This window comes from Oncorhynchus tshawytscha, unplaced genomic scaffold (genome assembly GCF_018296145.1).
Source record: "Oncorhynchus tshawytscha isolate Ot180627B unplaced genomic scaffold, Otsh_v2.0 Un_contig_4972_pilon_pilon, whole genome shotgun sequence".
NCBI classification, from domain to species: Eukaryota; Metazoa; Chordata; class Actinopteri; order Salmoniformes; family Salmonidae; genus Oncorhynchus; species Oncorhynchus tshawytscha.
The window spans coordinates 260,465-284,569 of record NW_024609780.1 but is presented as its reverse complement, the minus strand read 5'-3'; the positions used below and the strand labels follow the sequence as shown (position 1 = coordinate 284,569).

The window sequence follows — 24,105 nt, the reverse complement described above, 5'->3', positions numbered from 1 at the left end:
TATATGTGTGCTTTCCCTCAAGTCTATACATGTTAGTGTTGTGTATATGTTAGTGTTGTGTATATGTGTGCTTTCCCCTCAAGTCTATACATACTAGTGTTGTGTATATGTTAGTGTTGTGTATATGTGTGCTTTCCCCTCAAGTCTATACATACTAGTGTTGTGTATATGTGTGCTTTCCCCTCAAGTCTATACATACTAGTGTTGTGTATATGTGTGCTTTCCCCTCAAGTCTATACATGTTAGTGTTGTGTATATGTGTACTTTCCCCTCAAGTCTATACATGTTAGTGTTGTGTATATGTGTACTTTCCCCTCAAGTCTATACATACTAGTGTTGTGTATATGTGTGCTTTCCCCTCAAGTCTATACATGTTAGTGTTGTGTATATGTTAGTGTTGTGTATATGTTAGTGTTGTGTATATGTGTGCTTTCCCCTCAAGTCTATACATGTTAGTGTTGTGTATATGTTAGTGTTGTGTATATGTGTGCTTTCCCCTCAAGTCTATACATGTTAGTGTTGTGTATATGTTAGTGTTGTGTATATGTTAGTGTTGTGTATATGTGTACTTTCCCCTCAAGTCTATACATGTTAGTGTTGTGTATATGTTAGTGTTGTGTATATGTTAGTGTTGTGTATATGTGTACTTTCCCCTCAAGTCTATACATGTTAGTGTTGTGTATATGTTAGTGTTGTGTATGTGTGCTTTCCCCTCAAGTCTATACATGTTAGTGTTGTGTATATGTTAGTGTTGTGTATATGTGTACTTTCCCCTCAAGTCTATACATGTTAGTGTTGTGTATATGTTAGTGTTGTGTATATGTGTGCTTTCCCCTCAAGTCTATACATACTAGTGTTGTGTATATGTTAGTGTTGTGTATATGTGTACTTTCCCCTCAAGTCTATACATGTTAGTGTTGTGTATATGTTAGTGTTGTGTATATGTGTGCTTTCCCCTCAAGTCTATACATGTTAGTGTTGTGTATATGTGTGCTTTCCCCTCAAGTCTATACATGTTAGTGTTGTGTATATGTTAGTGTTGTGTATATGTGTGCTTTCCCCTCAAGTCTATACATGTTAGTGTTGTGTATATGTGTGCTTTCCCCTCAAGTCTATACATACTAGTGTTGTGTATATGTGTACTTTCCCCTCAAGTCTATACATGTTAGTGTTGTGTATATGTGTGCTTTCCCCTCAAGTCTATACATGTTAGTGTTGTGTATATGTTAGTGTTGTGTTTATGTGTGCTTTCCCCTCAAGTCTATACATACTAGTGTTGTGTATATGTGTACTTTCCCCTCAAGTCTATACATACTAGTGTTGTGTATATGTGTACTTTCCCCTCAAGTCTATACATACTAGTGTTGTGTATATGTTAGTGTTGTGTATATGTTAGTGTTGTGTATATGTGTGCTTTCCCCTCAAGTCTATACATACTAGTGTTGTGTATATGTTAGTGTTGTGTATATGTTAGTGTATATGTTAGTGTTGTGTATATGTGTGCTTTCCCCTCAAGTCTATACATACTAGTGTTGTGTATATGTTAGTGTTGTGTATATGTGTGCTTTCCCCTCAAGTCTATACATACTAGTGTTGTGTATATGTTAGTGTTGTGTATATGTGTGCTTTCCCCTCAAGTCTATACATACTAGTGTTGTGTATATGTGTACTTTCCCCTCAAGTCTATACATACTAGTGTTGTGTATATGTTAGTGTTGTGTATATGTGTGCTTTCCCCTCAAGTCTATACATACTAGTGTTGTGTATATGTGTACTTTCCCCTCAAGTCTATACATACTAGTGTTGTGTATATGTTAGTGTTGTGTATATGTGTACTTTCCCCTCAAGTCTATACATGTTAGTGTTGTGTATATGTGTGCTTTCCCCTCAAGTCTATACATACTAGTGTTGTGTATATGTTAGTGTTGTGTATATGTTAGTGTTGTGTATATGTTAGTGTTGTGTATATGTGTACTTTCCCCTCAAGTCTATACATGTTAGTGTTGTGTATATGTTAGTGTTGTGTATATGTGTGCTTTCCCCTCAAGTCTATACATACTAGTGTTGTGTATATGTTAGTGTTGTGTATATGTGTGCTTTCCCCTCAAGTCTATACATACTAGTGTTGTGTATATGTGTGCTTTCCCCTCAAGTCTATACATACTAGTGTTGTGTATATGTTAGTGTTGTGTATATGTTAGTGTTGTGTATATGTTAGTGTTGTGTATATGTTAGTGTTGTGTATATGTGTGCTTTCCCCTCAAGTCTATACATACTAGTGTTGTGTATATGTGTGCTTTCCCCTCAAGTCTATACATACTAGTGTTGTGTATATGTGTACTTTCCCCTCAAGTCTATACATACTAGTGTTGTGTATATGTTAGTGTTGTGTATATGTGTGCTTTCCCCTCAAGTCTATACATACTAGTGTTGTGTATATGTTAGTGTTGTGTATATGTGTGCTTTCCCCTCAAGTCTATACATGTTGAACCAGCCACTGGCAGTGATACCACTCACACTTGAAATGGCTTGTGTTTTCACTAGAACAGACTATGTAGAAACTCAAAGGGAAGGGATCACTGTCGCTTCCTCTCTTTCCAACCAAGGAGAGAGGAGATTCAGCAACACTGAATGTGGAATTTATTTAATTACTTTTTTTATGAACCAATTACTTTTTAGCAATAAAGAAGCTTTCAAATAATTTTTTTTATTTTTTATTCCATTGTTCTCCAAGTGTTGCTGAATCTCATCTCCAATTATGTAGAAACTCAAAACAGAAGTTTGTAAAATGCACACACACACACACACTGTTTTTATTTTAAGCCAGATTCATGCGTTTCTCAGCTCGATGGCAGTGATGTGAGAGGAAGGGTATAGGTGTCGTCTGCTGTTATCTGATACGTGATCAAGTGTGATCACATCTTCTAATTTGAGAAGTCTCCCACTCGCTGAAGCATCATCATCACCCATTAACAGGAACAAGACTAAAATAAGGAGCTGCATGCTGCCGTGATGAACTACAGCTGTGAGAACGGGGAGAGAGACCGAGGGGGAGACTGAGGGCGGGAGACACGACTAATCCAATCAAATAAAAATGAAATCGATGACATCACTGCGACAGGTGTATTAGAACACTAAATTGTTCTTCCTGTATATGGGTACAGTCTGTGTGGAGTGGAATTGACTAAATGTCAAGTCAAATGTTATTGGTCACATACACGTGTTTAGCAGATGTTATTGCTGGTGTAGAGAAATGCTTGTGCTTCTAGCTCCGACAGTGCAGTAATATCCAACAAGTAATATCTAACCATTACACAACATATACACACACATCTAGTAAAGGAATGGGATTAAAAATATACAAATATATGGACATGCAATGTGAGAGCGGTATAGAAGATATAGTATAGGATACAGTATATACTTATGAGATGGGTAATGCAAGATATGTAGACATTATTAAAGTGGCCAGTGTTCTATTTATTAAAGTGGCCAGTGTTCTATTTATTAAAGTGGCCAGTGTTCTATTTATTAAAGTGGCCAGTGTTCTATTTATTAAAGTGGCCAGTGTTCTATTTATTAAAGTGGCCAGTGTTCTATTTATTAAAGTGGCCAGTGTTCTATTTATTAAAGTGGCCAGTGTTCTATTTATTAAAGTGGCCAGTGTTCCATTTATTAAAGTGGCCAGTGTTCTATTTATTAAAGTGGCCAGTGTTCTATTTATTAAAGTGGCCAGTGTTCTATTTATTAAAGTGGCCAGTGTTCTATTTATTAAAGTGGCCAGTGTTCTATTTATTAAAGTGGCCAGTGTTCTATTTATTAAAGTGGCCAGTGTTCTATTTATTAAAGTGGCCAGTGTTCTATTTATTAAAGTGGCCAGTGTTCTATTTATTAAAGTGGCCAGTGTTCTATTTATTAAAGTGGCCAGTGTTCCATTTATTAAAGTGGCCAGTGATTTCAAGTCTATGTATGTAGGCAGCAGCCTATCAATGTTAGTGATGCTGTTTAACAGTCTGATGGCCTTGAGATAGAAGCTGTTTTACAGTCTCTCGGTCCCAGCTTTGATGCACCTGTACTGACGTCACCTTCTGGATGATAGCGGGGTGAACAGGCAGTGGCTCGGGTGGTTGTTGTCCTTGATGATCTTTTTGGCCTTCCTGTGACATTGGGTGCTGTAGGTGTTCTGGAGGGCAGGTAGTTTGCCCCCCGGTGATGTGTTGAGCAGACCGCACCACCCTCTGGAGAGCCTTGCGGTTGCCGTACCATACGGTGATACAGCCCGACAGGATGCTCTCGATTGTGCATCTGTAGAAGTTTGAGGGTTTTAGGTGACAAGCCACATTTTCTTCACCACACTGTCTGTGGACCATTTCAGTTTGTCAGTGACGTGTACACCGATGTATTAGTAAGTGGTTGTTTTTCTATACAGCAATGCTATAGGATGTTGCTGTCGTTTTAGTGGTGGGTTCAGAGGTCAAGGTTTTAATCAGCGCTGACATTTACCTCTCTCCCTATCTCCTCTCTCTCTCAGGCCAGTTACATCCATATCATTGGCAGTGTCCCATCAGTAATGACCATGCTCTCCCCATCTCCCTCTCTCCCCATCTCCCTCTCTCTCCCCCCCCTCTCTCTCAGGCCAGTTACATCCGTATCGATGGCAGTGTCCCATCAGTAATGACCACGCTCTCCCTCTCCCCCCTCTCTCTCAGGCCAGTTACATCCGTATCGATGGCAGTGTTCCGTCCTCAGAGCGTATCCACTTGGTTCACCAGTTCCAGAATGACCCTGAGACGCGCGTGGCCGTCCTCAGCATACAGGCAGCTGGGCAGGTACTGCACGTACAGACCATAGAAACACTGATGATAGAATAGTAATTATATTTCTACGGTACAGACCCTCTACTGGGCATATACATCCTCCACGTGTCCTAATTCCAGTCCCAGTAACACTGTACATCCACCACGTGTCCTAATTCCAGTCCCAGTAACACTGTACATCCACCACGTGTCCTAATTCCAGTCCCAGTAACACTGTATACATCCTCCACCAGTCCTAATTCCAGTCTCAGTAACACTATACATCCACCACGTGTCCTAATTCCAGTCCCAGTAACACTGTACATCCACCATGTGTCCTAATTCCAGTCTCAGTAACACTGTATACATCCTCCACGTGTCCTAATTCCAGTCCCAGTAACACTGTATACATCCACCATGTGTCCTAATTCCAGTCTCAGTAACACTGTATACATCCACCATGTGTCCTAATTCCAGTCCCTGTAACACTATACATCCACCACTTGTCCTAATTCCAGTCCCTGTAACACTATACATCCACCATGTGTCCTAATTCCAGTCCCAGTAACACTGTACATCCACCACGTGTCCTAATTCCAGTCTCAGTAACACTGTATACATCCTTCACGTGTCCTAATTCCAGTCCCAGTAACACTATACATCCACCATGTGTCCTAATTCCAGTCCCAGTAACACTGTACATCCACCATGTGTCCTAATTCCAGTCCCAGTAACACTGTACATCCACCATGTGTCCTAATTCCAGTCCCAGTAACACTGTACATCCACCACGTGTCCTAATTCCAGTCACAGTAACACTGTACATCCACCACGTGTCCTAATTCCAGTCCCAGTAACACTATACATCCACCTTGTGTCCTAATTCCAGTCCCAGTAACACTATACATCCACCACGTGTCCTAATTCCAGTCTCAGTAACACTGTATACATCCACCATGTGTCCTAATTCCAGTCCCTGTAACACTAAACATCCACCACTTGTCCTAATTCCAGTCCCTGTAACACTATACATCCACCATGTGTCCTAATTCCAGTCCCAGTAACACTGTACATCCACCACGTGTCCTAATTCCAGTCTCAGTAACACTGTATACATCCTCCACGTGTCCTAATTCCAGTCCCAGTAACACTATACATCCACCATGTGTCCTAATTCCAGTCCCAGTAACACTGTACATCCACCATGTGTCCTAATTCCAGTCCCAGTAACACTGTACATCCACCATGTGTCCTAATTCCAGTCCCAGTAACACTGTACATCCACCATGTGTCCTAATTCCAGTCCCGGTAACACTGTACATCCACCATGTGTCCTAATTCCAGTCCCTGTAACACTATACATCCACCATGTGTCCTAATTCCAGTCCCAGTAACACTATACATCCACCATGTGTCCTAATTCCAGTCCCAGTAACACTTTTTGATTGATATCTTCCAAGAACTGGTCCAGTTTATTTGTTATATGTAATAAATAGATAGGAAGTCTTTCTTTCCAGAGCTCTCAAATTAAAACGCGCATTAAAAACAGTGAGAAAGTGACTAAGTGACTAATGGCCTAAACTCACTAAAGGCGAGCATGCGAAGCGTGTGTGTGAATTTATTTGAGAATCTGTTGTTTTGAATTCTAATGACCCAACCGAAGCGGGGCGGGCAGGTTGTCCTCTTTGACGCCTCACTCAATTAAAACGTGTCTCTATTTTTGTGTTGTATCGCTAGAGATGTATTCACACAAAACAATACCAACTTTTTCCCGAGCTCATTTGAATTGGAAGAGGTAGCTAAGGGTTGAGGCTTTACTACACATGCTAAATTACACCAATTCATCCACTTATGGAAACAACATCGCTATCAGCAAAGCTGATTGGAGGTTTGTTCCTCTGTAGCTCAGTTGGTAGAGCATGGAGCTCCTTCCTGTAACTCAGTTGGTAGAGCATGGTGCTCCTTCCTGTAACTCAGTTGGTAGAGCATGGTGCTCCTTCCTGTAACTCAGTTGGTAGAGCATGGAGCTCCTTCCTGTAACTCAGTTGGTAGAGCATGGAGCTCCTTCCTGTAACTCAGTTGGTAGAGCATGGAGCTCCTTCCTGTAACTCAGTTGGTAGAGCATGGCGCTCCTTCCTGTAACTCAGTTGGTAGAGCATGGTGCTCCTTCCTGTAACTCAGTTGGTAGAGCATGGCGCTCCTTCCTGTAGCTCAGTTGGTAGAGCATGGCGCTCCTTCCTGTAGCTCAGTTGGTAGAGCATGGCGCTCCTTCCTGTAGCTCAGTTGGTAGAGCATGGCGCTCCTTCCTGTAGCTCAGTTGGTAGAGCATGGCGCTCCTTCCTGTAGCTCAGTTGGTAGAGCATGGAGCTCCTTCCTGTAACTCAGTTGGTAGAGCATGGTGCTCCTTCCTGTAACTCAGTTGGTAGAGCATGGCGCTCCTTCCTGAAGCTCAGTTGGTAGAGCATGGCGCTCGTAAAGCCAGGATGGTGGGTTCCATTCCCGTGACCACCCATATGTCAAATGTGTGCATGACTGTGAGATAAAAGCGTAGATGATATTATAATATGACAGTTGAAGTCGGAAGTTTACGTACACCTTAGCTAAATACATTAAACTCAGTTTTTCACAATTGCTGACATTTAATCCTCGTAAAAATTACCTGTTTTAGGTCAGTTAGGATCACCACTTTATTTTAAGAATGTGAAATGTCAGAATAATAGCAGAGAGAATGATTTATTTCAGCTTTTATATCTTTCATAAAATTCCCAGTGGGTCAGAAGTTTACATACAGTCAATTAGTATTTGGTAGCATTGCCTTTAAATTGTTTGACTTGGGTCAAACACTTCAGGTAGCCTTCCAAAAGCTTCCCACAATAAGTTGGGTGAATTTTTGCCCGTTCCTCCTGACAGAGCTGGTGTAACTGAGTCAGGTTTGTAGGCCTCCTTGCTCGCACACGCTTTTTCAGTTCTGCCCACAAATGTTCTATTGGATTGAGGTCAGTGCTTTGTGAAGGCCACTCAAATACCTTGACTTTGTTGTCCTTAAGCCATTTTGCCACAACTTTGGAAGTATGATTGGGGTTATTGTCCATTTGGAAGACGATATTTGTCCCAATGTGCAGTTGCAAACCGTAGTTTGGCTTTTTTATGGAGGTTTTGGAGCAGTGGCTTCTTCCTTGCTGAGCGGCCTTTCATGTTATGTTGATATAGGACTCGTTTTACTGTGGATATAGATACTTTTGTACCCGTTTCCTCCAGCATCTTCACAAGGTCCTTTTGTTCTGGGATTGATTTGCACTTTTCGCACCAACGTACGCTCATCTCTTGGAGACAGAACGCGTCTCCTTCCTGAGTGGTATGATGGCTGCGTGGTCCCATGGTGTTTATACTTGCGTACTAATGTTTGTACAGATGAATGTGGTACCTTCAGGCGTTTGGAAATTGCTCCCAAGTATGAACCAGACTTGTGGAGGTCTCCAATGTTTTTTTCTGAGGTCTTGGCTGATTTCTTTTTATTTTCCCATGATGTCAAGCAAAGAGGCACTGAGTTTGAAGGTAGGCCTTGAAATACATCCACAGGTACACCTCCAATTGACTCAAATGATGTCAATTAGCCTATCTGAAGCTTCTAAAGCCATGACATTTTCTGATTTTCTAAAGCTGTTTAAAGGCACAGTCAACTTAGTGTATGTAAACTTCTGACCCACTGGAATTGTGATACAGTAAATTATAAGGGAAATAATCTGTCTGTAAACAATTGTAAGAAAAATTACTTGTGTCACGCACAAAGTAGATGTCTTATCCGACTTGTCAAAACTATAGTATGTTAACAAGAAATTTGTGGAGTGGTTGAAAAACGAGTTTTAATGACTCCAACCTAAGTGTATGTAAACTTCCGACTTCAACTGTATATGTACTATCCTGCTAGCATACAGTCACTGCTGTGCCTGTTCCCGTACTGTTCACCCTCCTCGCTCTGCCTGTTCCCGTACTGTTCACCCTCACTGCTCTGCCTGTTCCCGTACTGTTCACCCTCACTGCTCTGCCTGTTCCCGTACTGTTCACCCTCACTGCTCTGCCTGTTCCCATACTGTTCACCCTCACTGCTCTGCCTGTTCCCGTACTGTTCACCCTCACTGCTCTGCCTGTTCCCGTACTGTTCACCCTCACTGCTCTGCCTGTTCCCGTACTGTTCACCCTCACTGCTCTGCCTGTTCCCGTACTGTTCACCCTCACTGCTCTGCCTGTTCCCGTACTGTTCACCCTCACTGCTCTGCCTGTTCCCGTACTGTTCACCCTCACTGCTCTGCCTGTTCCCGTACTGTTCACCCTCACTGCTCTGCCTGTTCCCGTACTGTTCACCCTCACTGCTCTGCCTGTTCCCGTACTGTTCACCCTCACTGCTCTGCCTGTTCCCGTACTGTTCACCCTCACTGCTCTGCCTGTTCCCGTACTGTTCACCCTCACTGCTCTGCCTGTTCCCGTACTGTTCACCCTCACTGCTCTGCCTGTTCCCGTACTGTTCACCCTCACTGCTCTGCCTGTTCCCGTACTGTTCACCCTCACTGCTCTGCCTGTTCCCGTACTGTTCACCCTCCTCGCTCTGCCTGTTCCCGTACTGTTCACCCTCACTCCTCTGCCTGTTCCCGTACTGTTCACCCTCACTGCTCTGCCTGTTCCCGTACTGTTCACCCTCACTGCTCTGCCTGTTCCCGTACTGTTCACCCTCCTCGCTCTGCCTGTTCCCGTACTGTTCACCCTCACTGCTCTGCCTGTTCCCGTACTGTTCACCCTCACTGCTCTGCCTGTTCCCGTACTGTTCACCCGCCTCGCTCTGCCTGTTCCCGTACTGTTCACCCTCACTGCTGTGCCTGTTCCCGTACTGTTCACCCTCACTGCTCTGCCTGTTCCCGTACTGTTCACCCTCCTCGCTCTGCCTGTTCCCGTACTGTTCACCCTCACTGCTCTGCCTGTTCCCGTACTGTTCACCCTCACTGCTCTGCCTGTTCCCGTACTGTTCACCCTCACTGCTCTGCCTGTTCCCGTACTGTTCACCCTCACTGCTCTGCCTGTTCACCCTCACTGCTCTGCCTGTTCCCGTACTGTTCACCCTCACTGCTCTGCCTGTTCCCGTACTGTTCACCCTCACTGCTCTGCCTGTTCCCGTACTGTTCACCCTCACTGCTCTGCCTGTTCCCGTACTGTTCACCCTCCTCGCTCTGCCTGTTCCCGTACTGTTCACCCTCACTGCTCTGCCTGTTCCCGTACTGTTCACCCTCACTGCTCTGCCTGTTCCCGTACTGTTCACCCTCCCCGCTCTGCCTGTTCCCGTACTGTTCACCCTCCTCGCTCTGCTTTCTCCGCCTGTCTGCTTCCGGAGAGTTCTTCCCTTAAGTGAGTGTGTCCTGTGTGTTCTGTGGTGTCCAGGGCCTGACGTTCACGGCAGCCACTCACGTGGTGTTTGCTGAGCTGTACTGGAACCCTGGCCATGTGAAGCAGGCTGAGGACCGGGCGCACCGCATCGGACAGACCGCCTCCGTCCACGTGCACTACCTCATCGCCAAGGGAACCTTTGACACCGTCATGTGGGGCATGCTCAACAGGAAGGTGTGTGTGTGCGTGTGTTTCGTTTTAACTGGAAGGTAGGTACTTTTCATAGAAATACAGTACCAGTCAAAAGTTGACACACGTATCCAAGGGTTTTTCTTTATTTTTACTATTTTCTACGTTGTAGAATATTAGTGGACATCAAAGCTATGAAACAACACATGGAATCATGTAGTAGCCAAAAATTTTGACTGGGGTACTAATATCCACTGCAGGACCACCATTTCCAATGAACTGGATTTGAATCAATCAATAAAACATTTTTTTAAAGACCATTACAGATGTATCAGAGTGAGGTTGTTGACCTTGGTGTTTATTTGTTGTTTATTGACCTTGTTGTTGTTAATTCTAATGTTAATGTTAATGCTGCAAAGAACAGAGCAGTTTATGGTCACATTCATTAGTGCACATTGTAGCAAAACAAATGTTTCTTATTGGACAAGTCCTGATTGCGCCTCCCTGATTTAGTCAATTTTCTGCCATTAAGTGCTTAAAAGGAAAATGCTTCTTGAAAGTCCAAAACATTTTATTTTTGAGTGGAGTATCCCTGTACGTGTTGTTCTGATAGGAGACTGTGTTGTTGTTGACAGGAAACGGTAACGGGCAGTACTCTGAACGGTAAGAAGGAGTACTTAAAGGCAGAGTTGGGGGATAAGGACAAATGGGACTTCCTGAATTTCGCCGAGGCGTGGACACCAAGCGAGACGACCCTTGCAGCAGGAGGAGTGGTTGACAATGACAAAGATCCCGTGTTCTTTAACCATGTGAGTCACTGGTCTAGTGATCTGGGTTTTAACCATGTGAGGCACCGGTCTAGTGATCTGGGTTTTAACCATGTGAGGCACCGGTCTAGTGATCTGGGTTCTTTAACCATGTGAGGCACCGGTCTAGTGATCTGGGTTCTTTAACCATGTGAGGCACTGGTCTAGTAATCTGGGTTTTAACCATGTGAGGCACTGGTCTAGTGATCTGGGTTCTTTAACCATGTGAGTCACTGGTCTAGTGATCTGGGTTTTAACCATGTGAGGCACTGGTCTAGTGATCTGGGTTCTTTAACCATGTGAGGCACTGGTCTAGTGATCTGGGTTCTTTAACCATGTGAGGCACTGGTCTAGTGATCTGGGTTCTTTAACCATGTGAGTCACTGGTCTAGTGATCTGGGTTCTTTAACCATGTGAGTCACTGGTCTAGTGATCTGGGTTTTAACCATGTGAGGCACTGGTCTAGTGATCTGGGTTCTTTAACCATGTGAGGCACTGGTCTAGTGATCTGGGTTCTTTAACCATGTGAGGCACTGGTCTAGTGATCTGGGTTCTTTAACCATGTGAGTCACTGGTCTAGTGATCTGGGTTCTTTAACCATGTGAGGCACTGGTCTAGTGATCTGGGTTTTAACCATGTGAGGCACTGGTCTAGTGATCTGGGTTTTAACCATGTGAGGCACTGGTCTAGTGATCTGGGTTCTTTAACCATGTGAGGCACTGGTCTAGTGATCTGGGTTCTTTAACCATGTGAGTCACTGGTCTAGTAATCTGGGTTTTAACCATGTGAGGCACTGGTCTAGTGATCTGGGTTCTTTAACCATGTGAGGCACTGGTCTAGTGATCTGGGTTCTTTAACCATGTGAGGCACTGGTCTAGTGATCTGGGTTCTTTAACCATGTGAGGCACTGGTCTAGTGATCTGGGTTTTAACCATGTGAGGCACTGGTCTAGTGATCTGGGTTCTTTAACCATGTGAGGCACTGGTCTAGTGATCTGGGTTCTTTAACCATGTGAGGCGCTGGTCTAGTGATCTGGGTTTTAACCATGTGAGGCACTGGTTTAGTGATCTGGGTTCTTTAACCATGTGAGGCACTGGTCTAGTGATCTGGGTTCTTTAACCATGTGAGTCACTGGTCTAGTGATCTGGGTTCTTTAACCATGTGAGGCACTGGTTTAGTGATCTGGGTTCTTTAACCATGTGAGGCACTGGTTTAGTGATCTGGGTTCTTTAACCATGTGAGGCACTGGTCTAGTGATCTGGGTTCTTTAACCATGTGAGGCACTGGTCTAGTGATCTGGGTTCTTTAACCATGTGAGGCACTGGTCTAGTGATCTGGGTTCTTTAACCATGTGAGGCACTGGTCTAGTGATCTGGGTTCTTTAACCATGTGAGGCACTGGTCTAGTGATCTGGGTTCTTTAACCATGTGAGGCACTGGTCTAGTGATCTGGGTTCTTTAACCATGTGAGGCACTGGTCTAGTGATCTGGGTTCTTTAACCATGTGAGGCACTGGTCTAGTGATCTGGGTTCTTTAACCATGTGAGGCACTGGTCTAGTGATCTGGGTTCTTTAACCATGTGAGGCACTGGTCTAGTGATCTGGGTTCTTTAACCATGTGAGGCACTGGTCTAGTGATCTGGGTTCTTTAACCATGTGAGGCACTGGTCTAGTGATCTGGGTTCTTTAACCATGTGAGGCACTGGTCTAGTGATCTGGGTTCTTTAACCATGTGAGGCACTGGTCTAGTGATCTGGGTTCTTTAACCATGTGAGGCACTGGTCTAGTGATCTGGGTTCTTTAACCATGTGAGTCACTGGTCTAGTGATCTGGGTTCTTTAACCATGTGAGTCACTGGTCTAGTGATCTGGGTTCTTTAATGTGTGTGCAGATGGTGTTCTAACACTGGGAAGGTTTTGAATCCTAGCAATCACACTGCTACTTTATGTTTATGTCTGTCTAACAGTATAGACATGTAGGTGCATCATACATATCACTAAACGATAATGTATTATACATATCACTAAACGATAATGTAGTATGCATATCACTAAACGATAATGTAGTATACATTTCTCTAACCGATAATGTAGTATACATATCTCTACATGATAATGTATTATATATAACACTAAACGATAATGTAGTGTACACATACCACTAAACGATAATGCAGTATACACATCACTAAATGATAGTGTAGCATACACATCACTAAACGGTAATGTAGTATACATATTACGAACTGATAATGCATCATATATATTACCAAACGATAATGTATCATACATATTACTAAACGATAATGCATCATATTATCTGGAAACTGCTATTATTTATGAATATAATGTGTTAGTTCTCTCTCTCAAAAGAGGTCTAAAGGGACAAAATGAACTCTAACATGATACTGTTAGATCAGATGAATGATGGGCTTTACAACAGATCAGAAGGACAGGCTTTACAACAGATCGGATGAATGACAGGCTTTACAACAGATCAGAAGGACAGGCTTTACAACAGATCGGATGAATGACAGGCTTTACAACAGATCAGAAGGACAGGCTTTACAACAGATCGGATGAATGACAGGCTTTACAACAGATCAGAAGGACAGGCTTTACAACAGATCAGTAGGACAGGCTTTACAACAGATCAGAAGGACAGGCTTTACAACAGATCGGATGAATGACGGGCTTTACAACAGATCAGATGAATGACGGGCTTTACAACAGATCAGATGAATGACGGGCTTTACAACAGATCAGTAGGACAGGCTTTACAACAGATCAGAAGGACAGGCTTTACAACAGATCGGATGAATGACGGGCTTTACAACAGATCAGATGAAGGACAGGCTTTACAACAGATCAGATGAATGACGGGCTTTACAACAGATCAGTAGGACAGGCTTTACAACAGATCAGATGAAGGACAGGCTTTACAACAGATCAGATGAATGACAGGTTTTACAACAGATCAGATGAATGACAGGTTTTACAACAGATCAGATGAATGACAGGTTTTACAACAGATCAGATGAATGACAGGCTTTACAACAGATCAGATGAAGGACAGGCTTTACAACAGATCAGATGAATGACAGGCTTTACAACAGATCAGATGAAGGACAGGCTTTACAACAGATCAGATGAATGACAGGCTTTACAACAGATCAGATGAAGGACAGGCTTTACAACAGATCAGATGAAGGACAGGCTTTACAACAGATCAGATGAAGGACAGGCTTTACAACAGATCAGATGAAGGACAGGCTTTACAACAGATCAGATGAATGACATGCTTTACAACAGATCAGATGAAGGACAGGTTTTACAACAGATCAGATGAAGGACAGGTTTTACAACAGTGACTCTCCCGTGACTCTATCCCTCCTCTCTGCAGTTTGAGAAGGACAAACAGCACGACATCCGTTCGTTCTTCTCTCCGGACGCGGGAAAAGAGAAGAAGAGGAAAAGAACAGAGGGTGAGGTTTGCCTTTCCCCCGTTACCCCCTCAGAGAAGGAGGGTTCTATAGATGTGGAGAACTCAGAGAGTGACAAGGAGAAAAACTACAACTCCCAAGATCCCCCTGACCTCCAGGACCTAGACTTCTCTCCCCAGGTGAAGAGGCTGCGGCTGCCCACCTCCACCCTCACCCCCAGTGCTACCCACAGCCCCAGGTCTCGTCTTGGGGGGAAAAGGAGGTCCCTCCATGGGGGGAGAGACACCAGTAGCAGCCCCCTGGCCTCTCTGTTTACCCCCCGTCGGCTCTCTGAGAAAGGGACCCCGCAACCAAGGTTGAGCCCCAGACCAGGACCACCAGATCAGGGGAAGGGAGATGAGTGGAGCTGTGGGGCCTGTACTTACTCCAACAGCATCCTGCTCCTTTACTGTGAGGTGTGTGAGTCCCCACTCCACAGGCCCAGCACTGGTGAGTACACACACACACATACACACACACACACACATACACACACACACACACACACACACACACACACACACACACACACGTTGGCAGGCGTAACATACACCAAGTCAGAAATAGACCAGCGTGACAACGTGTCTCTGCTAGATGACAACGAGTAGAAGAGGACGCAACACACTGTTCACCTGACTGTCAAGTGAGAAACAGTCACAAGGCCTGTTCTCGTTGTGCAGCGCGTCTCAAAGTTTACAAAGTAAAGTTGATGAATTGGCCCCGGCTGAAGTTAAAGTTCCCCAAGGCACTCTGGCTGACTATCTAATAGGACTGGGAGAAGGAAGGTAACTGTCTCTCCTCAAACACAGACACCTCCTGGTTCAGTTGGCAGTACCGGGGGGAAGTGGAGGGCGTAAAGAGGGGGGTGAAGGAGGGTTGAGATCAGTCCTCAGTCTTTAAAGGATTACCTGTTCTTCCATCCATCACGAACGAGCGGCACAGGGAATTCACACAGCAGCATCCCTCCTGTCTGTCTCTCAGTAATAATAACCCAGAATAACCCTGCTACCTGCCTGGGTTGTTGCTCTGTAAGGCTGGGTTGTTGCTCTGTAAGGCTGGGTTGTTGCTCTGTAAGGCTGGGTTGTTGCTCTGTAAGGCTGGGTTGTTGCTCTGTAAGGCTGGGTTGTTGCTCTGTAAGGCTGGGTTGTTGCTCTGTAAGGCTGGGTTGTTGCTCTGTAAGGCTGGGTTGTTGCTCTGTAAGGCTGGGTTGTTGCTCTGTAAGGCTGGGTTGTTGCTCTGTAAGGCTGGGTTGTTGCTCTGTAAGCCTGGGTTGTTGCTCTGTAAGGCTGGGTTGTTGCTCTGTAAGGCTGGGTTGGCTCTGTTGTTGCTCTGTAAGGCTGGGTTGGGTTGTTGCTCTGTAAGGCTGGGTTGCTGCTCTGTAAGGCTGGGTTGTTGCTCTGTAAGGCTGGGTTGTTGCTCTGTAAGGCTGGGTTGTTGCTCTGTAAGGCTGGGTTGTTGCTCTGTAAGGCTGGGTTGTTGCTCTGTTGGGTTGTTGCTCTGTAAGGCTGGGTTGTTGCTCTGTAAGGCTGGGTTGTTGCTCTGTAAGGCTGGGTTGTTGCTCTGTAAGGCTGGGTTGTTGCTCTGTAAGGCTGGGTTGTTGCTCTGTAAGGCTGGGTTGTTGCTCTGTAGGCTGGGTTGTTGTTGCTCTGTAAGGCTGGGTTGGGTTGTTGCTCTGTAAGGCTGGGTTGTTGCTCTGTAAGGCTTGTTGCTCTGTAAGGCTGGGTTGGGTTGTTGCTCTGTAAGGCTGGGTTGGGTTTGCTCTGTAAGGCTGGGTTGTTGCTCTGTAAGGCTGGGTTGTTGCTCTGTAAGGCTGGGTTGTTGCTCTGTAAGGCTGGGTTGTTGCTCTGTAAGGCTGGGTTGTTGCTCTGTAAGGCTGGGTTGGGTTGTTGCTCTGTAAGGCTGGGTTGGGTTGTTGCTCTGTAAGGCTGGGTTGGGTTGTTGCTCTGTAAGGCTGGGTTGGGTTGTTGCTCTGTAAGGCTGGGTTGTTGCTCTGTAAGGCTGCTCTGTAAGGCTGGGTTGTTGCTCTGTAAGGCTGGGTTGTTGCTCTGTAAGGCTGGGTTGTTGCTCTGTAAGGCTGGGTTGTTGCTCTGTAAGGCTGGGTTGTTGCTCTGTAAGGCTGGGTTGTTGTAGGGGATGTTATACAGGCACCTGACTGTCTGTCAACACTAGAGGAGGGTGGTCTCAATCATAGAAATAGGATCACTAGAACAAACATTGTACTTCTATGCTAGACTAGCTCGATCATCAAGGACTGATCAAACACACCATTACAATTGTGTTTTTTTTGTCACACACACACACACACACAATCCGTTAACAAAATCATCTCCATGTCATGCTTGACTGAGGTGTGTAATGTTTGATATCTAATCAGCAAACAAACACGGTTCTCTGTTGTGGTACTGCGGGCACCACAGGCAGCATGTTAGAAGGGGAATTTACCAGGCCATCAGATCTGTAATGACAACCGAGGCACAACAACAACCCTGATGGTATTAAGACTTCACATCTCTCAACATGACACTGTAATCACTGTCACCAAACAGGAAATGCTGAGAAAATAAACACTATTATATCACAGCATTAGGAAATAAATGCATATTGCATTCTCAGACTTTTGACAAAGATCACTTTTTTTAGAATCGTCAGGAGAGTGTCTTGTTTGGCAGGCAGCAGTCTAGTCTGAGGAGAATGTCTTGTTTGGCAGGCAGTAGTCTAGTCTGAGGAGAATGTCTTGTTTGACAGGCAGCAGTCTAGTCTGAGGAGAATGTCTTGTTTGGCAGGCAGCAGTCTAGTCTGAGTAGAATGTCTTGTTTGGCAGGCAGCAGTCTAGTCTGAGGAGAATGTCTTGTTTGGCAGGCAGTAGTCTAGTCTGAGGAGAATGTCTTGTTTGGCAGGCAGCAGTCTAGTCTGAGGAGAATGTCTTGTTTGGCAGGCAGCAGTCTAGTCTGAGGAGAATGTCTTGTTTGGCAGGCTCTAGTCTGAGTGTCTTGTTTGGCAGGCAGCAGTGGAGGAGAATGTCTTGTTTGGCAGGCAGCAGTCTAGTCTGAGGAGAATGTCTTGTTTGGCAGGCAGCAGTCTAGTCTGAGGAGAATGTCTTGTTTGGCAGGCAGCAGTCTAGTCTGAGGAGAGTGTCTTGTTTGGCAGGCAGCAGTCTAGTCTGAGGAGAATGTCTTGTTTGGCAGGCAGTAGTCTAGTCTGAGGAGAATTGAGCTGCAGTCTCTGGTCCCCTCAGCTCGTTAGTTGTAGGGGCTCGGCGTCGGGCGCTGGGAAATTCAGGTGACATTTGAGAAAATCTATAAGAGGATGGCCTTTCAGAAACAAACCTTACAATGGAAACATCATGAATTAGTCTGTTAGTTCCAGTTCTTCCCCTGTTCGTCCACAACGAAACAAAACACGTTCAGGATGTCACAATTTATCCAAGAAGGGGCCCATAATTGCCCACAGATGAAATTTGAGTTGAGAATCAGTTAGATATTGATGGCCCGTATCCTGCTCATTTTCAACATATCAGCAGCATTTCATTAGTTTTCACCGTGTGTTACCAAGTCACAAATATTCCACGCTGTCTGAGCAGAATGACAAGAATCTGTGTCTCTCAACAAGCAGCTGCTCACATTTGAATTCACACATTATTTTAGTGACTGTGTGACGCATTGCTTCTCTGCTCCCCTAACAGGTCTTTGAACTACTTCCTGTAATCTTGGCCTTTGGACATTTCACTGAACACAACTGTACAAAACTCATCTGTGTGGTTGTACATGTTTTCTACACGGATATGAACTGTTAGGCTACATGTACATCTATAAAGAACCTGGTGTTTTCTCTCTTCCACCTCTCAGCTCCAGACACACAATCCACAGGTTCACCTGCTGTGTCCCCAGGCTCCAGGCCTGATCAGTCCACCCCTAGAGAACACCCCTGGATCGTCCTCTCTGGGTCGGACAGCAAGCAGGAGGACCCCCCCTGTCCTGGTCCTGCCTCTCCCAGGACAACTGAACCACAGACGGACGGTCAAGAGAGAGGGCAGGAGGAGGAAAGACAGACAGACGGTCAACAGAGAGAGCAGGAGGAGGAGAGACAGACAGACGGTCAACAGAGAGGGCAGGAGGAGGAGAGACAGACAGACGGTCAACAGAGAGAGCAGGAGGAGGAGAAGCTCAAAGGCAAACAATCACCAGGAGAGGACCAGTCAGGCCCTCATGAGCACACTGATGGTAATCCAACTTTAATCTTCCCTTTCCTGCTACCCTCCTTTCCTTCTTTCCTTCTACATATCTGGGGGATATTGTCTGGGGTGAATAGTCACCCATATGTTGTAATGCTGTAATGCTATGTATCACTGAGGTAGTCATCAATATGCCGCCAGCTGCCTCCCTCCGTTGTGTGGTGATTGGGTAAGGGAGGGTGTGACTTATTATTGTTAGTATTATTATAGAAGGGGATTGTTTCTTCTCTTCACAGTCTTATGGGATTTAAACTGGCTCTAAACTAAAGGTTCATAAAATTGCTTTTATTTAGTGTATTTTGCATTTACCTCAAGTTTTTAATTGCTTTTTAATTGCTCTGAAAAACTCCATAAGAATGAGTCATATTATGTCTGTCTGTCTCTGTCTCTGTCTCTACATGAATTAACACCCTCAACAGCACCAACCAGTTCCAGACACCCCTGCACCCAGTCATCATAACACATCACACATTCTGATCCAGAAATATGTCCAGAAAAAAATAACTGTGTTCTGTTAGTCCTCCCTTGTCTTGTCTTTCCCATTCAGGACTTTTCCTGAAGCTCATTTAATGGCAGTTGATGGCCTTGTGTATGTCACTCACTTCTGATGGTGATGTGACACTAGTGGCTGGGGGTTCTATTTCCAGACTGACCTCCTTCAGTCTCAGGGTTCATGTGGAACACTGCAGTGGACCAATAAAAGTGACCTATGGGGTTTGGAGTGACAGAGAGAGAGAGACTCGGTGAGCAGAGCCTTGCTGTTGAGAAAGGCCGCCGTAGGCAGACCTGGCTCTCAAGAGAAGACAGGCTATGTGCTCACTGCCCACAAAATGAGGTGGAAACTGTGGTGCACTTCCTAACCTCCTGCCCAATGTATGACTATATTAGAGACACATATTTCCCTCAGATTACACAGATCCACAAAGAATTCAAAAACAAAACCAATTGTTAGAAACTCCCTTTATATATTGGGTGAAATACCACAGTGTGACATCACTGCAGCAAGATGTGTGACCTGTTGCCACAAGAAAAGGTCAACCAGTGAAGAACATTGTAAATACAACCCATATTTATGTTTATTTATTTTCCCTTTTGTACTAACTATTTGCACATTGTTACAACATTGTATATAGACATAATATGACATTTGTAATGTCTTTATTCTTTTGGAACTTCTGTGAGTGAAATGTTTACTGTTCATTTTTATTGTTTATTTCACTTTTTGATTATTATCTACTTCACTTGCTTTGACAATGTTAACACATGTTTCCCATCGAGAGAGGATTCTAGAAGACAGAGAGGGAGAGGATTCTAGAAGACAGAGAGGGAGAGGATTCTAGAAGACAGAGAGGGAGAGGATTCTAGAAGACAGAGAGGGAGAGGATTCTAGAAGACAGAGAGGGAGAGGATTCTAGAAGACAGAGAGGGAGAGGATTCTAGAAGACAGAGAGGGAGAGGATTCTAGACGACAGAGAGGGAGAGGATTCTAGACGACAGAGGGAGAGGATTCTAGACGACAGAGAGGGAGAGGACTCTAGAAGACAGAGAGGGAGAGAGGGAGAGGATTCTAGAAGACAGAGAGGGAGAGGATTCTAGAAGACAGAGGGAGAGGATTCTAGACGACAGAGAGGGAGAGGACTCTAGAAGACAGAGAGGGAGAGAGGGAGAGGATTCTAGAAGACAGAGGGAGAGGATTCTAGAAGACAGAGAAGGAGAGGATTCTAGAAGACAGAGAGGGAGAGGATTCTAGACGACAGAGAGGGAGAGGATTCTAGACGACAGAGAGGGAGGATTCTAGACGACAGAGAGGGAGAGGATTCTAGACGACAGAGAGGGAGAGGATTCTAGACGACAGAGAGGGAGAGGATTCTAGACGACAGAGAGGGAGAGGATTCTAGAAGACAGAGAGGGAGAGGATTCTAGACGACAGAGAGGCATTAGATTCTAGACGACAGAGAGGCATTAGATTCTAGACGACAGAGAGGCATTAGATTCTAGACCACAGGGAGGCATTAGATTCTAGACGACAGGGAGGCATTAGATTCTAGACGACAGAGAGGCATTAGATTCTAGACGACAGAGAGGCATTAGATTCTAGACGACAGAGAGGCATTAGATTCTAGACGACAGAGAGGCATTAGATTCTAGACGGCAGAGAGGCATTAGATTCTAGACGACAGAGAGGCATTAGATTCTAGACGGCAGAGAGGCATTCGATTCTAGACGACAGAGAGGCATTCGATTCTAGACGACAGAGAGGCATTAGATTCTAGACCACAGAGAGGCATTAGATTCTGGACCACAGAGAGGCATTAGATTCTGGACCACAGAGAGGCATTAGATTCTAGACCACAGAGAGGCATTAGATTCTAGACCACAGAGAGGCATTAGATTCTAGACCACAGAGAGGCATTAGATTCTGTACCACAGAGAGGCATTAGATTCTGTCCACAGAGAGGCATTAGATTCTGGACCACAGAGAGGCATTAGATTCTAGACCACAGAGAGGCATTCCATTCTAGACCACAGATATCCATTCTGATTCTAGACCACAGAGAGGCATTCGATTCTAGACCACAGATAGATATCCTGTCTGTTCTAGACCACAGAGCTGCTGTCGCAGACCAGATAGATATCCTGTCTGTTCTAACTAAAGCTTCTAGACCACAGATAGATATCCTGTCTGTTCTAACTAAACCACAGATAGATATCCTGTCTGTTCTAACTAAAGCTGTGTCTTCACCTAGATAGATATCCTGTCTGTTCTAACTAAAGCTGCTGTCTTCCACCTAGATAGATATCCTGTCTGTTCTAACTAAAGCTGCTGTCTTCCACCTAGATAGATATCCTGTCTGTTCTAACTAAAGCTGCTGTCTTCCACCTAGATAGATATCCTGTCTGTTCTAACTAAAGCTGCTGTCTTCCACCTAGATAGATATCCTGTCTGTTCTAACTAAAGCTGCTGTCTGCCACCTAGATAGATATCCTGTCTGTTCTAACTAAAGCTGCTGTCGTGCCACCTAGATAGATATCCTGTCTGTTCTAACTAAAGCTGCTGTCTTCCACCTAGATAGATATCCTGTCTGTTCTAACTAAAGCTGCTGTTGCCACCTAGATAGATATCCTGTCTGTTCTAACTAAAGCTGCTGTCTTCCACCTAGATAGATATCCTGTCTGTTCTAACTAAAGCTGCTGTCGCCACCTGGATAGATATCCTGTCTGTTCTAACTAAAGGTGCTGTTGCCACCTAGATAGATATCCTGTCTGTTCTAACTAAAGCTGCTGTCGTCACCTAGATAGATATCCTGTCTGTTCTAACTAAAGCTGCTGTCTTCCACCTAGATAGATATCCTGTCTGTTCTAACTAAAGCTGCTGTTGCCACCTAGATAGATATCCTGTCTGTTCTAACTAAAGCTGCTGTCTTCCACCTAGATAGATATCCTGTCTGTTCTAACTAAAGCTGCTGTTGCCACCTAGATAGATATCCTGTCTGTTCTAACTAAAGCTGCTGTCGTCACCTAGATAGATATCCTGTCTGTTCTAACTAAAGCTGCTGTCTTCCACCTAGATAGATATCCTGTCTGTTCTAACTAAAGCTGCTGTCGTCACCTAGATAGATATCCTGTCTGTTCTAACTAAAGCTGCTGTCGTCACCTAGATAGATATCCTGTCTGTTCTAACTAAAGCTGCTGTCGTCACCTAGATAGATATCCTGTCTGTTCTAACTAAAGCTGCTGTCGTCCACCTAGATAGATATCCTGTCTGTTCTAAGTAAAGCTGCTGTGTACTGTGACTGTCCCTCCTAGATGTAATATGGAGTCTGATTTCCACCAATTGACCTTTTCTTGCAGGCATTGTGATCATTAGGGAGCCTCACCCCTAGACCGTAGTGACCTTTCTCCTCTCTCCCTCTCTGCAGCCCAGACAGACAGTGTATTTAGTCCTGCTGATGGTGATGCTACAGCCAGTCTCCCCCTGTACCCCAACATGAAGTTCTGCGCCAGCAAGAACACTGAGCGTATCTACCTTTACTCCCAGGTACATGACGATGCTGCTACTCTGTACTCAACACTCCTCCTTCCTCGTCCCCTCTCGCCTCTTCGTCCCCTCTCGCCTCTTCGTCCCCTCTCGCCTCTTCGTCCCCTCTCGCCTCCTCGTCCCCTCTCGCCTCCTCGTCCCCTCTCGCCTCCTCGTCCCCTCTCGCCTCCTCGTCCCCTCTCGCCTCCTCGTCCCTCTCGCCTCCTCGTCCCCTCTCGCCTCCTCGTGCCCTCTCGCCTCCTCGTCCCCTCTCGCCTCCTCTTCCCCTCTCGCCTCCTCTTCCCCTCTCGCCTCCTCGTGCCCTCTCGCCTCCTCGTCCCCTCGCCTCCTCGTGCCCTCTCGCCTCCTCGTGCCCTCTCGCCTCCTCGTGCCCTCTCGCCTCCTCGTCCCCTCTCGCCTCCTCGTCCCCTCTCGCCTCCTCGTCCCCTCTCGCCTCCTCGTGCCCTCTCGCCTCCTCGTCCCCTCTCGCCTCCTCTTCCCCTCTCGCCTCCTCGTCCCCTCTCGCCTCCTCGTGCCCTCTCGCCTCCTCTTCCCCTCTCGCCTCCTCTTCCCCTCTCGCCTCCTCGTGCCCTCTCTCGCCTCCTCTTCCCCTCTCGCCTCCTCTTCCCCTCTCGCCTCCTCGTCCCCTCTCGCCTCCTCGTCCCCTCTCGCCTCCTCGTCCCCTCTCGCCTCCTCGTCCCCTCTCGCCTCCTCGTCCCCTCTCGCCTCCTCGTCCCCTCTCGCCTCCTCGTCCCCTCTCGCCTCCTCGTCCCCTCTCGCCTCCTCGTCCCCTCTCGCCTCCTCGTCCCCTCTCGCCTCCTCGTCCCCTCTCGCCTCCTCGTCCCCTCTCCCTCCTCGTCCCCTCTCGCCTCCTCGTCCCCTCTCGCCTCCTCGTCCCCTCTCGCCTCCTCGCCTCTCGCCCCTCTCGCCTCCTCCTCCCCCTCTCGCCTCCCCTCTCGCCTCCTCGTCCCCTCTCGCCTCCTCGTCCCTCTCTCGCCTCCTCCCCTCTCCTCCTCCTCGTCCCCTCTCGCCTCCTCGTCCCCTCTCGCCTCCTCGTCCCCCTCTCGCCTCCTCTCCCCTCTCGCCTCCTCTTCCCCTCTCGCCTCCTCGTCCCCTCTCGCCTCCTCGTCCCCTCTCGCCTCCTCGTCCCCTCTCGCCTCCTCGTCCCCTCTCGCCTCCTCGTCCCCTCTCGCCTCCTCTTCCCCTCTCGCC

At 45.9% G+C, this 24,105-nt stretch overlaps 1 protein-coding gene across 1 annotated transcript in view; it reads left to right on the top strand.

Moving 5' to 3' along the window:
* The window catches only part of zranb3 (zinc finger, RAN-binding domain containing 3), a 74,425-nt gene that overhangs the window by 34,444 nt on the left and 15,876 nt on the right, over positions 1-24,105 (top strand). Inside the window, exons 10-15 of the mRNA XM_042317989.1 lie at positions 4,710-4,829; positions 10,224-10,403; positions 10,994-11,167; positions 14,566-15,094; positions 18,490-18,864; positions 22,796-22,914. Coding sequence (XP_042173923.1) covers positions 4,710-4,829; positions 10,224-10,403; positions 10,994-11,167; positions 14,566-15,094; positions 18,490-18,864; positions 22,796-22,914 — 1,497 coding nt within the window. The remainder of the gene's footprint in view (positions 1-4,709; positions 4,830-10,223; positions 10,404-10,993; positions 11,168-14,565; positions 15,095-18,489; positions 18,865-22,795; positions 22,915-24,105) is intronic.